The 14,169-nt window shown below is 44.1% G+C and overlaps 1 protein-coding gene across 2 annotated transcripts in view; it reads left to right on the forward strand.

The window, feature by feature from the left end:
* The window catches only part of ABCA12 (ATP binding cassette subfamily A member 12), a 137,834-nt gene that overhangs the window by 18,246 nt on the left and 105,419 nt on the right, over positions 1-14,169 (forward strand). For both annotated transcript variants that reach the window (XM_077319316.1, XM_077319317.1), the window contains exons 3-5: positions 6,029-6,176; positions 7,315-7,403; positions 13,594-13,697. In XM_077319316.1, coding sequence (XP_077175431.1) covers positions 6,029-6,176; positions 7,315-7,403; positions 13,594-13,697 — 341 coding nt within the window. The remainder of the gene's footprint in view (positions 1-6,028; positions 6,177-7,314; positions 7,404-13,593; positions 13,698-14,169) is intronic.

The raw sequence follows: 14,169 nt of genomic DNA on the forward strand, positions 1-14,169 counted from the left end.
AGTTGCTTCCTTGGCTCCCACGGGTCACACAGTGGCTGCCTCAGCCCCTAGGGCTGGTGCATTTGCTGCCTCGGCCTCGGGGGGGGGGGGAACAGCCACTGCTTTGGCCCCCACGGATCACGCGGCGGCTGCCCACGCCCCAGGGGCCTGCACAGCCATTGGCTGAGCCCTCCATCTTCTGGCATGCTTCATGGGCAGGATGATGGGTGTCACGTCCATCTATATTTCCATTTGACGAAGTACGCCAGAAGATGTGTCCCATATCAACAAGAATACAAAAGTTACAGGAGTGCGTTAATACTGATACCTTCATCATGAAGACACCATATGATTGCTGCCAGGTCACCACGGCTAACTGGCTAAAAGTGAACAAATTAAAACGAAACGCTCATTAGACAGATGTAATGCTGGTGGGAAAGTCCATAGGTCTTGAAGGACATTGTGCTCCCCACTGCGGAGTGCGTTCAGCTGACCTTTGCTGACTCAGTTGGGGTTATAATGGATCCAACCCTACTGCTGGAGAAACAAGTTAATACCACTTAAAAAAATGTTTGCTACCCATTCATCCCAGCCTGAAAGATGGCCCCTTGCCTTGATACGACTGATCTGGCCACTTGGATCCACGCCAGGGTAACATCAAGATTAGACTACTACAATGCACTGTATGTTGGTCCCCCCTCAAAATCAACTCAGAAACTCTAACTAGTGCAGAATGCCATGGCTTAGCCCTGATTGGGAGCTAGAAAGAGCCTTGCCTACTACATCCTGCCGAGCCTCCATTGGCTGCCCATTTGTTATTGGGTTTGATTTAAAGTATTGGCTCTCAGATGACAAAGCGGTTCATGGCAATATTTTAAAGGTAAGAAAAGCTGAATGTCTTTTCATTAAAGCACTTGAAAAATACACTTTTCAATATTGAGAGCCAGCTATCTGGGCCTTGACTGTGGAGAAGAAAACAGACTTCGGTAGCGTGTGTGTGTGTGTGTGTGTGTGTGTGTGTGTGAGAGAGAGAGAGAGAGAGAGAGAGAGAGCATTCACACTCATTAAAAAGTAGATACGAACACTTGAACATCTGATGGTGTTCTGTTCCGTCTCCCTCTCCCCTCCCCTGTTGGGAGTGGTGTTCGTGGGAAGGGGAGATGACTTTTACCGCCATGCTGTATTTTATGTCCTTTGTATATAACATTTTTAATCGGGTTTTCCTGGGGTGTTTATTGTTATGGATTGATATTATAGCCCGCCACGAGCTGGCTCCCTGGGAGTGGCGGGAAATAAATTGAACAAATAAATAAAAATAGAATACAAATAAACAATACTCAGAGTGGGTTTTTTTGGGGGGGGGGCAGGAGGGAAATAACCCACTTCAGATGTCATCTTCCCGCCAACTAGTAGCTTGTCAACCACATGTCTTAAGTGGGCATGGTCCCTGTGATGCCCTCACCACACATGGACACGGTGTTTTGTAAAATGGGCAACATGAATTTCTTAAATGTGTGAACCAGTTTGTCTGTATGAAAGTTCAAAGTGCAAAGGAAACCACACACTGCCCAATATACATGAAACAGCAAATGCACACTTTGGGTATGTTCCAGGCCCCCAGGCTCCCCTCTTGGTCCTTTGGCAGACCCCAACTGCCATGGGCCTCAGAAGAGGAGGCTTTCAAGATGTCCATCTTTTGAAGTGTGAAACAGGAGTGGGGGTGGAATGTGACCCTGGGCCAGTGGAGACTTATTTTTTACAGGGTGTTCAAGCCAAGAGGTGCTCAGAGGGGGGCTGCCTACTTCCACATCGTGCCCCTGGTATTCCTTGGGGGTTTCCCATCTAAGACTATCCAGGGCTGGCCCTGCTTAGCATCTGAGATCTCACGAGATTGGCGTCGCCTGAGCCATCCAGATCAGGTTAAAATGGAGGAACATGAGAGTTTTTCTAGAATGAAACAAAACAGGCAAGATCACAAGAAGATGGATGGAGTGGGGTGGGGTGGGATGGGGGAGTCCTCCACATTTATACACTGGGCCTGCTGTCCTGTGAAATAAAAGGGTGGAGCTCACAGAAGATTGCCCTTCTGGTACTTCACATCATTGTTCTCTGGGGCTTCCCACCTTTTCCTTCTAATGCTAGTACCAGGATTGTAATGTTTTCATTAATGATATCTCCATAGCTCTTAATTATTGGCTTGGACCCAGACAAGACAGGTGTCTTCACATACCTCTCATGTAGAAAATGGAGTGGACCTCTTTCTTCTCCATTGTTCCAGAGACAAAAATATGATGGGTAGGAATTACAAGGAGGTAGATTTTGACTAAATGTTAGGAGAAACATTGTACTAGTAAGAGCTGTTCAGTAGTGGGTGGACTGGCCATGTCCCCCCGTGACCATTGGCAGAGGGAAGGTTGCAATCTCCGGGCTGGGAATCTCCTGAAGATTTGGGGATGCAGCCTGTTGAGGACAGGGACCTCAGTGGGGTGCAATGCCATAGAACTCACCCTCCAAAGGACCCATTTTCTCCAGGGGATCTGATCTCTGTGGTCTGGAGATGAGCTGTAATTCCAAAGGAGACCCAAGTCTCTCCTGGAGGCTGTCCTTCCCTGGAAGTGGTTAAGCAGGACTGGTTTGGCCATTATTTGTGTAATCCAGTGCTGAACTATTCTTTTATTAACTACTGATTTAGAAAACGTTTGCACTGCTTCTCCAGAGAACCAGCTTGAGGTGGTTTATTAAAAAGAAAAGAAATAAAACCTGACAGGAGGAGTCTACAAATCTGCTGTTCAAGAGATCAAGTGCCTTAATTACCAGCCTGGGTATCCGGGATGTTTTGTGGCGGAGCCCCAAGGGCAAGGAATGGCTACAGCAGAAGCCCTGGGTGGCCCCGCCTCCCCTGTGGACAGAGAGCTCAGTGGGAAAGGAGGCTGAAGCTGGGGGGTGGGCTGACTGTGGGCTTTCCAGGCTGTGCAGCTCGATGCCTTGCTTTGGAGTCATGTAGAAAACCCGGGGGTGAAAATTCAGACACATAAACATACGCTCATTTACTTAGACACCCGGAGGCAGAACAGGGCCCTGGAGCAAAATGTGGGGGATTCAGACTTCAAACCTCTGCTCAGCCGTTGGCAAGAAAAATCAAGAAAGAAAAAGCCCTCTGCCCTCTGAAAAGTACGCTAAAAGTTCATCATCTGTTTTCAGTGTTTGTGGTTGTTGGAATAACCAGCTATTTCAATTTGGGGCCCATTCTTGTCCTTCAGGAATAAACCAAGGGAAATGCAAATCCACAGTCAATCAACAGAATTAATGTAGCTTATTTCCTTTATTTTCAGTTATTTTAAATTGTGGGGGTTTTAGTCAGAGAGCGTGCCAGGATAGCACGTCGTCATCACGTAGCATCTCCGGAGAGGTGCAGCTGTAGAGTAAAAGAAAACGTATTTGTTTATTTTGGAATTTATATTCTGTCCTATCTTTGGAAACTCAGGATGGATTACCATAAAATGCCTGGGTTTGAGAGAGGCTTGGAAAGTGCTTGGGCTCCAACTTCATGAAGGAAATTGTCAACAGCCGGAAGAGTCTCCACCAAGCAAGATCTGTGTAACACCACTTATTAGTCAGAGTAGTTCAGCAGTGGGATGGGCTGCCTAAGGAGGTGGGGAGCCTTGACGGGAGCCACTGGCAGTCTTGGAGCAGTGGCTGGAAAGATACTTCTGGATGTTTTAGGCTGATCCTGCATTGAGCAGGGAGTGAGACTAGATGCCCTGTAGGGTGCCTTCCAACTCTAGGATTATGATCCCATTACCAACTAAACTGGCATCCAAAGGTTGTACAAGCGTTTGCGCTCATCAGAACTCCTCAACAAGCTAGAAATTGCCAAGCTTGAGAAGGCAGAGAAGTGAGAAGCAGGTTTTTCAGGTTATGTGGTTGCGACCTGATCTTATAAGCCTCTGATGTAAAATGCAGGCAGGCTCAAGGCCTAATTCTGTGGCTGGTGTTAGGTTCTAGTAGGTTCACTGGGGAGGAGTAGCATTTGATGACCTCTGTTCTTTGTCAGTCTGACAGACAGTCAGTCAGAGTACCTTTATTGGCATAAAAATGGCAAAGCACAAAACTAAAATTTTTAAGCAGTTTCAGTTACAGATTTCATCATGGAAAGATTTTCATTTTAAAATGCCCGCAGAGACTTAGCTACTTTTACGATTATCGCTGAATCCCTCACAGTATACTTTTAACCCAATGTTTCTCATCAACACAGAAAGATCTCAGTTTCTTCAAATAAGTAGCTAAAGGATGACGATATAAAGAAAGCCTAGGACATTCCAAAAGTATGTGGTATAACATGTCAGGGACATTACATCCATGCAAACAATATATCTCCTTTGGATGGATCTTCAAAAATCTACTTTGAGTGAACTTTGAGTGAAAGATGTTTAGGCGAACTAATAGAAATGCTCTTTTTAAAGGGTGTGCCTCCAAAATTTGGAGATACAAGGGCATAATTTTGTATATTAAAAGAATATCCCAGAAACGGGGAGAACATACACTGTTATCGGAGCAACCTAAAAACTGAGCATCCTGATCTAGGCATAGTCTGCACACATAGGATAATACACTTTTAATGTGCTTTGGCAGCTGGATTTTCCTGTGCAGAACAGGAAAATCGACTTCTAAAATGCATTGAAAGTGCATTATCTATTGTGTGCACACTAGGCCCTAATCTCTGTGAGATTCATTTTAGACTACCTGGTCAAGCATGGAAATGAATTTTGAACCAATATTTGAAGGATCGAAGCCAAGCCCTCGCTTCTAAACTCCATTGGCCAAGTTTTGCAACAAGTGTACGATTTGCCATGCAGTTTGGAACTCCTAATACATTTCTGAAAAAGGAAAGTTGGATGTTTTTAAACTTATTGTTAAACACTTCCATCCATATTGGAATTCCATGAAGAATCAGAGGAATTATTTTAGTGTTATAGATTTTGAGGGCTGCTGGAAGGTTTTTGTTACCTTTTTGGTGGTAAAACTTGGCTAAAAGAGATAACTGGCATTTTTTAGTTTTGATAGTTTTCTCTCTATGGTTTGCCCATTTGTTGTAAGTAAAGTTTATGCCTAAGTACTTGCAGGGATTTGCCTGTTCTATATGACTACCATTTATTTTCCAGAGAAACTTGTAATGGGTCTTTGTGAAAACCTGGATCTTAGTTTTTTTCAAAATTTATTTTTAGTTGATTGTCTCTACAGTGATCTGTAAATTATTTAAGATAGCGAATTAGGCCTACTTGAATTCTAGATAAGATTACTGTGTCATCTGCATATAAAAGAAGTGGAATGGGTCTTTTGCCAGCTAAGGGGGTATGACTTTATCAAAATAGAAGAGGAATCATTTAAGAAGAGGTTAAATAATCAAGGTGCAAGGATACACCCTTGTTTCACTACTATGTTTATTTGGATTTTTGGTGTTAAATTTCCCTCTGCATGATATTTGACTTGGAATTAGTTGTTATGATGGAATTGTTTTAATAGAAATAGCAGACACTGGTCTGTGTATAGATTGGCTAATTTTATTCAGAGTTCCTCTGTGGAGATTGAATCAAAGGCAGCTTTTAGGTTAATAAAGGCAACAATTAATTTTCTCCTCTTAGGTTCTGTATATTTCTGGCATAAAACAGCTAAAACAGTGTAATGATCTAAGGTAGTGTATCCCCTCCTAAACCCTATTGTTCTTTGTCCATTCTTTAGGAGTGCAAAAACTGACAATGGTCCAAATGGATGCCTCTCAAATGTTAAACGAGAACAGAGTTAGTTTCCTTGAAGAGCAAAGGAGCAAAGGGATAGAATTTATCAGCCTTTCATAGGATATAATGTATAATTGCAAGCTTATTTGGGGGATTTTTACATGATACACAACAGTGCCATGGTCAGGGCCCACTCTCAGCCTTTCTTACCTTTTTTGTAATAAAAAAATAAGAGAGAGGTTGCAATTTTGTGCTCATTCTCATGCTTGAAATTGGTCATTATCAATGTATGCTTTTATACTCTTGTTTTTCAGGTTACCTTGCCCCTCGGAATCTTCCCAGTGCTGGTTTCTTCCCATTTCTCCAAACTTTGCTCTGTAATTCAGATGCTGTGTGCAAAGCCACACCATATACACCAGAAGACCTTCTGCCAAAGCTTAGTGGTCTTTCACCCATACACCGGTAAGGAATGAACTCTAAAAAATGTTATGGATGGAAAACAAATTGGCTGTAAGGGCTATCTAAAAATGGGGATGTACCATTGCCCACCTGATCAAACCTTTGAGCCTGATCTTGATACATGGAAGGAAATAAGGGAGGTGACTAAAGCAGATAATGTTATGATACTGTGAAACTTCAACTACTCTCCCATTGACTAGGTAATCATGTGCTCAAATCATGCCATAGAAATGAGATTCCTAGATTTCATGAATAACTGTACATGGGAAGAGTTGGTTATACAGTCAGCCAGAAGGGTTATCTTGGACTTAATTCTGAATGGGGAATAAAACCAGTTAAATGATGTAGTGATTGTTGCTCCAATTGACCACAATGCTATTCATTTTGCCATTCATGTCAAGGGAAAGTTATGTCTAAAGTTACGTTTGATTTCAAAAGAGGGAACTTTGACAAAAATGAGGAGAGTAATTATAAGGAAGCTGAAAGATAAACTCAAGGGAGTCAAATTCCTAGAAGATGCTTGGAAGCGATTTAAAACTACACTAATTGAAGCCCAGATAGAATGCATCCCCCAGGTTAAGAAAGGCACTGCCAAGTCTTACTGAATGCCTGCATAGTTAACAACTATAGTCAAGAAAGCTATTAAAAGTATGTGTAGATTGGGTCATGCATGGAGTTTTTATGGACAATCTGCCTCCATGTGCTGATTTGTCTGTAGAAAATCCTTCCCTGATCTAGCTGTGTGCACAGGCTTATTCTGAAGGGCCAAACTAAGAAAAATTCAGAATCAAATGTAGTTGGTCGCTCAAGTTCATAACTGTTTTCTTCTTTCATTTAATATGCTATATGTACATGTGGATTTTATTGCAGCAATCTTTTCTGATACCGTTAAAGCTTCAACCAGGCATGCCATAAAGATGCTATTTTGCTTTTCATCTTCTGAGAAAATTTGTTTTACAAGTGCCTTTATATTTAATGGAAATAAGTTCAAGTGGTGTGCAAAAATTGGCCTAGATAAACTTTAAAGGACCCATACTCAGTTTGAATGTGGTTTAATGTAAAAACAAACACACACACAGCCCAAACGTTAGTGGGAAGTAATGAGGATACAGGATTCTTTTCTCTTTTTTAAAAAAATCAGAAAGCGGAGAAGGTCCGTGAATGTGGAAAGCAACAGCAATCCATCATCCCAGAGGGCTGATGTGACCAAAAACAGAAACGGTTCAATGGGTAGGTGATTTGATTCTATATGCTTTCTCACTTTTCTGTAGGAATGCCACAAATTTATCAGCAAATCTATTTGGCAATCAAACTTATACCTGTTTTAGCCAGCCAGGGATATGTTGAGACTGCACCATGCAACTCAAAATAGCAACTTGAAGTCACGTACAGCTGCCTGTTGTTCTGAAATGGACTTATAGCTGCTTGGTGGTGGGAGTCAGGTTCTCATCTACTCAAGTCAGGTTCTCATCTACTCAAGTCTCTTCAGCAAAATAGCCATTCAGTGAAATGGCAAAAATAAGAGGAGAAAAAATTTGTTTCTCTTCCATTCTTTCCAAGGTAGCAGGGACAGATGCAATGTTTTTAATCTCTATATTGCAAAAGGGAATGGAGAAAAGAGCTTATTTTCTTCCCTGCTTCCAAGCTGAATCAATACTTTTAACCTTTGCATTGTAAAAAGGAGGGCATAAAGAGCTGGTTTTTGTCTGTACCCCCAAAGATGGATGGAGACAGATGCACTGCTTTTAATGTGGGTATTACAAAAAAGGAAAGAGGAAAAGGTTCATATTTTTTTCCCTCCCTTCAAGTTGTGTGGGGTCAGAAGCATTGCTTTTATTCTCTAGGATTTACATATTTTTTAAAAAAAATGTGTACTGTATCTTTATCTCTTCCCCAAGGGTTATTCCTTATTAAGGGCTTATTATCCTATTACTAACATTCTTAGTTGGTACCATAACAAAACCATAATTTCACATTAAATTTTTTTTAAATACAGCTAAGAATCTTCCCCTGGAACAAGCCATTTTATCAATGAAATTAACCTGCCTTTTTGAACCTCTAAATTTTCCAGAGAAATCGATTTATACCTAATGTTTGCAGTTATTTGAAGCTTTCTTTGCCATACAACATTTGAAATAATAGAAATAATTTGAGGCCACTTCTTTAAAATATCAGTCATCACATAAAGAAGAATACTTCAAAATAAAAATAAGATTTTAGACAATAAAACAATAGTCATGTTCCTTGCCCTACCTAACAACAAAGGAGAGATGAAAAGATGATCTAAAAGATAATAGTTTAAGAATCTTGGACAAAACTATTTAGTGCCAACCAATGCTCCAAAATAGATTGTCAAATATGTTGATATCTTTACACCGCTCCGCAGGTATAAATAAAAGGCTAAGGGCTGTGTGGGAGGGCTCGGTCCGGGATGAGGAGGCCAACAATTGGCACCTTGCCCCCCACTGACAAGCAGAGGGCGCAATTGGCTGGCACTTCGCGCCAGCCGATTGGGCCCGATTGGGCCTCCCGACCCACCCACCCCACCTCCTGGCTACCCTCCACCGCTGCTTCTCCGCCCCCACCCATCGCTACCCTTAATATCTAGTATTCAATAAAATAAATGTGATTTTATTTAATCACTCCACAATATTCCATGAAATCATCTTAATTCTTGGGAGTCCCAGTGGCATAGCTATTTATTTAACAGGTGTTGCTGTAGTGGTGTTATGGTTAAGAGCAATGGACTCTAGTCTGGAAAGCCAGGTTTGATCCCCCACTCCTTCTCCAGATGCAGCGTGCTGCAGGACCTTGGGACAGTAAACTTATGCCCCTTACAGGGCTCTTCACTCAGTGGGTATGAATTTGGTGATGGTCCCAGAAAACTGGTTGAGGCCAGGGCTTTTTTAGTCTTGGCCCCGACCTGGTGGAATGAGCTCCTGGATGAGCTGCGGGCCCTGATGGTGCTTTCAAGGTTCTGCTGGGCCAGCAAAATAGAGCCACCAGGCATTTGGTTGAGGCCAGGTGGAGGCCTCAGTTGTAAAATCGGATTTCCCCTCCACTCTGGTTCCCAGGGCTGGTATTAGATTAGGTCTGGATGTTGGGTATCTATCCCTAGTTTTCTCCATCAAACGTATTGTGACCGTAGCCTGCTGATGAGTGATGGGGTGGTGGTGATATGTTACCTTCACCATCTTTTGTGTCTCGCTTAGCTGTTCTTGTTATCATGGGAGTACTATTGTAAGGATACAATTTTAAAGAGATTTTATTGTTATTGAGGGAAGCCAAGCCTCGCTTGCCCCGGCTAGGGAGTCACCGCGCAGACACAGAAGGCTGCCTGCATGGTGAGTCCTCCAGCCTCCTTCTCCTCCCACTAGGGAAAAGATGCAGCGTCCCTGCTCCTTTCCCACCCCGGTCCCCTTCCTCAGGAGCCTTCTGCCGGGCCCAGGCGCTCCCTCGAGGCATCCAGAATGCCACGAGGGAGCGCCTAGGCCCGGCAGAAGGCTCCGCTGCCCGTCGCCGCTCATACCAGCCTTCTGCCAGGCCCAGGTGCTCCCTTGTGGCATTCTGGATGCCTCGAGGGAGCGCCTGGGCCCGGCAGAAGGCTCTGCCACCCGCCGCTGCTCTTACCAGCCTTCCAGGATGCCACAAGGGAGCGCTTGGGCCTGGCAGAATGCTCCGCCACCCGCTGCTGCTGCTGCCACGCTCTGTCATCCCCAGGTGAATCGCCGCCTTCTCCTGGCCTCAGGAGTGGCCTCGCCCCTCCTTTGATGTGATGAGCCCGCTCCTGCAGCTGGGAGAAGGCCCACACATGCTCCGGGGTGGGGTTGGGCCTGCCCACCTTCTCCCGGCTCCCGGTGATGGGACAAGGAGCTGAGCTGCTCCGGTGTGTGTGTGGGGCCTCCCCGCCTTCTCCTGGACACAGCAGACCGGCCTGCGACCGGGAGAACGCCCCAGGTTGCGTCCCAGACCCCCGGGAAGCCTTCGCTCTGCGAAGGCTTCCCCGGGGCCTGGCCGCTAGCGCCTATTTTATTCCCCTTTTAAATGGGCTTTCTTTCTAGTAAGTCATAATAGTCATAACAGTCAACATCAAACATAAATTGGGAGTATTGAACAGCTTGGGAATTGCAACATTTAAGAGAGGAGATGACCATGAGCATGGGGACTGTGGAGGGGTACAGTTGCCTGATAGGGGTAGGTTCAGGCTGCAGGGAGGCTTCCCATCACTGGCCTTCTGCCAAGAGCCTGGTGGAGGAGCTCCATTTTTCACACCCTACGGAACTGTTTAAGTTCCATTAGGGCCTTGATCTCAATAGGGAGGTCATTCCACCAGGTTGGGGCCGTGGTTGAAAATGCTCTAGATCTTGTTGAGACCAGGCAAACTTCTTTGGGCCCAGGAATCACCAATCTGTTAGAGTAGTTGGAATGTGTCTCTCTTCAGGGGATATGGACAAGCAGATGATCCTTGAGGTACACAGGACCTGGACTGTGTATGTCCTTGAAGGTGAATTCCAGCACCTTAAATCTGATCCAGTATTCAATTGATAGCCAGTGCAGCTTCTGAAGGATTGAGGTAATGTATCCTCCCTGTGGTGTTCAAGTGAGAATGTGGGCAGCTGCATTTTGAACCCATTGTAATTTCCAGAGCAGGGATAAGGAAAGGCCCATGTAGAGTGAGTTACAGTGATCCAGCCTAGAGGTGACCGTTGCATGGATCACTGTGGAGATGTTTTCTGGGGCCAGATAGGGCGCTAGTAGTTTGGTTTGGTGGAGGTGGAAAAATGCCAGCTGTGCTATTTTCATGACCTGAGCTTCAATAGTTAAGGAAGTGTCAAAGATCATGGCCAACTTCCTGACCAATTGTGCAGGTTTGAAAAACATGCTTCCCGGTCTGACCCTTTCCGACCTACCCAAAGGGCCTCTGTCTTTGAGGGGTTAAGTTTCATGGGATTTCACTGAAACCATTCCACTTCAGCTTCCAGGCATCTAGCCAAGGAATCAGGGTTTTTTTTCAGGCTGACCACCCATCAGGAGACTGAGCTGGGTGTCATCAATATACGGGTGACAGCTCAAGCTCAACCCAGCTGGGCAAGAGGGCACACGTTGATGCTAAACATTTGACACTAAACAACTAACTCTTTTAGTTGATAAACATTGCTGGCCCAAAAGCATATCGTTATCCTCTGCATGTCATTATATTTTTAAAATATTGCTAACAAACAGCACCCCTGTAATCTCACTATTATTTTAAATACTAGCTGCAAACAGCTCAATATACAAAGCAAATAGAATGCCAGATTAAAGACGACCTCTAATGCATTGCTTAACCCATAACCTTTTTAGCCCTGGCTCGAGCCTGGTAGAATGAGTTGCCGGCAGAGATCTGAGCCCTTTTGGAACAATCAAAGTTCTGAAGGCCCTGCAAAATAGAGCTCTCGCACCAGGCATATGGTTGAGGCCAATGCTAGTGCTCGATGACATCAGAATGAGCCCTCCTTGCCTTCATCTTTAACCCCCTCCATCTGAATCCTGGGAATACAAACTAATTCTGAACAATTTTGACTGCAGGTTCTTCGGGAGAGGTCGCAACGGAATGTTCTTATTTGCTTATTTGTATTTTATCCATAATTTTGCACACCATCCCGAGTTAGCTTGGTGGGAGGGCAGTCTAAAAGCCAAAGAAGTAAATAAAGTAAATAAAATAAATAAATAAATTTAAGTACAACATGCAAGTAGTATATAATTAATTTTGTATTATATTAGTTCCTTTGCATAGACAGAAGCTTATCAGACACGTACATCGGACATTGTGTGGATTGTCAGTCACATATGTGGACTAATGGGACAGGTAAAATAAATGGAGGCCCCTAATTCTCAAAAACAGGCTCTGGTCAAGGCAAGCATTGATCGTGTCCAAACTTGCATTGTTCGCAGCCGTGTCAGGGCCCTCCAATCAAGTAGGGACAGCATACTTTCCATGTATTAAAAGAAGAGGGCTAAATCCTCTTGCCCTGGAGAGACAGACCAGAACCAATGGGATAAAATTAATTCAAAAGAAATTCCGTCTAAACATCCGGACGTTAGACAGTTAGAGCAGTTTCTCAGTAGAACAGGCTTCTCGGGAGGTGGTGGGTTCTCCATCTTTGGAAATTTTTAAACAGAGGCTGGAGAGCCATCTGGCAGAGAGGCTGATTCTTTGAAGATTCAAGGGGGTGGCAGGTGACAGTGGATGAGTGATTGGGATGTGAGTGTCCTGCATAGTGCAGGGGGTTGGACTTGATAACCCAGGAGGTCCCTTCCAATTCTATGATTCTAGGGCTGCCCTTTAGTCAAAGGTTTATTGTATGTTTTATGCTGCTCTTACTGCATAATCTACTTCTGTGGTTCCTTTTTCAACATTGTTTATGATACACACACACAGACTTTTCTTTTATGACTCTCCCCTAAAGGTAAAGGTAAAGGTATGCCCTGTGCAAGCACCGAGTCATGTCTGACCCTTGGGGTGACGCCCTCCAGCGTTTTCATGGCAGACTCAATACGGGGTGGTTTGCCAGTGCCTTCCCCAGTCATTACCGTTTACCCCCCAGCAGCAAGCTGGGTACTCATTTTACTGACCTCGGAAGGATGGAAGGCTGAGTCAACCTTGAGCCGGCTGCTGGGATTGAACTCCCAACCTCATGGGCAAAACTTTCAGATGGCTGCCTTACCACTCTGCGCCACAAGAGGCTCTTATTCATATCCTATTCATATTACATTCCTTATTGGGTAATTTTGATATATAGAATCTGGGAGGCCCAGATTTGAATTCCTGCTCTGCTCTGCATTGGAAACTCACTGGCTGGTCTTGAGCCTGTCACAAATTCTCAGCCTCACTTTCCTCACAAGGTAGGATACATTGGAGGAGAGGAGAATGTAGTAAGGAGCTTTGGGTCCCATCGGGGAGAAAAGCAGGGTTTTTAAATAAAGTCTACAGGTATTTATTTTATGATGGTTAAGGGAATATTTAGGAAGGGTGATGGGTTATGACAACTATCCATATTAAATTAAATTAATCCATACTGAATTAATCAACTCTCATTTATTTACTTAATTTATACCCTGCCATTCTCTCCAGTGGGGACCCAGAGCAGCTAATGTTCTCTCCTCTGTTTTATCCTCACAACAGCCCTGTGAAGTAGGTAGTGTGTGACTGGCCCAAGGTCACCCAGCAATTTTCCATGGAAGAGTGAGGATTCAAACTGGGCCTTCAAGCTCCTAGGTCCAACAGTCTAACCACGATAGGGTTGGGCGCTTCGGCCGCTGAAGTATCCAACCCTAAGCCACGATGCTGTGCTGTCTCTTTAAAAGGAAATTTCATTGCATAAGCAACGAAATCAAGCAGTTAAAATAATTATGTGTTGTTGCTTTTTAATCATTGCAGAGTTGATGGATTCCATCACCAATCTGAAAAGCTCCATTCAAAATATTTCATCGTCCAGCCATAACAGAACTCATTTGTTCAGGAATATTCTCCGCCTAGGAGAGGTAATTTTCAACAGCTATGTTAATTAGACAACTTCTAACATTACATTGCATTAAAAAGTTCGAGTACCTTTAATACCAACCAAGTTTAATTTTTTGTGTGACAACAAATTGGCATTCTTAAAAGTGCCCCTGGACTCAAACTTTGTTCTGTTGCTTCACACCAACATGGCGACCCACCTTAATTCCATTGCATGTAGCCTCACGTGTGTGTTGTGCTTTTATTGTGATGATGAAAAACCAAGTATGGTTCACATAAGTGCTGTCCTGCTCTGTATCCAGCAACAGAGCGATCCTCCGCTAAGACCTTCATCTGCATTTCCAGTGTTGTGAGTTGAATCTCAAACTGTGCAGAGAGATTGTAGAACTCACTGTGATTGCCGTTCTTGGTCCAGCCAAAAGTCATGTGAGCAGTTCAGGGAGGGGCAGAAGTGGTTCCTGGGGCTTACCGCAGGGACCAGGTGTTAGCGAGACT

The sequence above is a fragment of the Paroedura picta genome, chromosome 2 (genome assembly GCF_049243985.1).
Source record: "Paroedura picta isolate Pp20150507F chromosome 2, Ppicta_v3.0, whole genome shotgun sequence".
NCBI lineage: Eukaryota > Metazoa > Chordata > Lepidosauria > Squamata > Gekkonidae > Paroedura > Paroedura picta.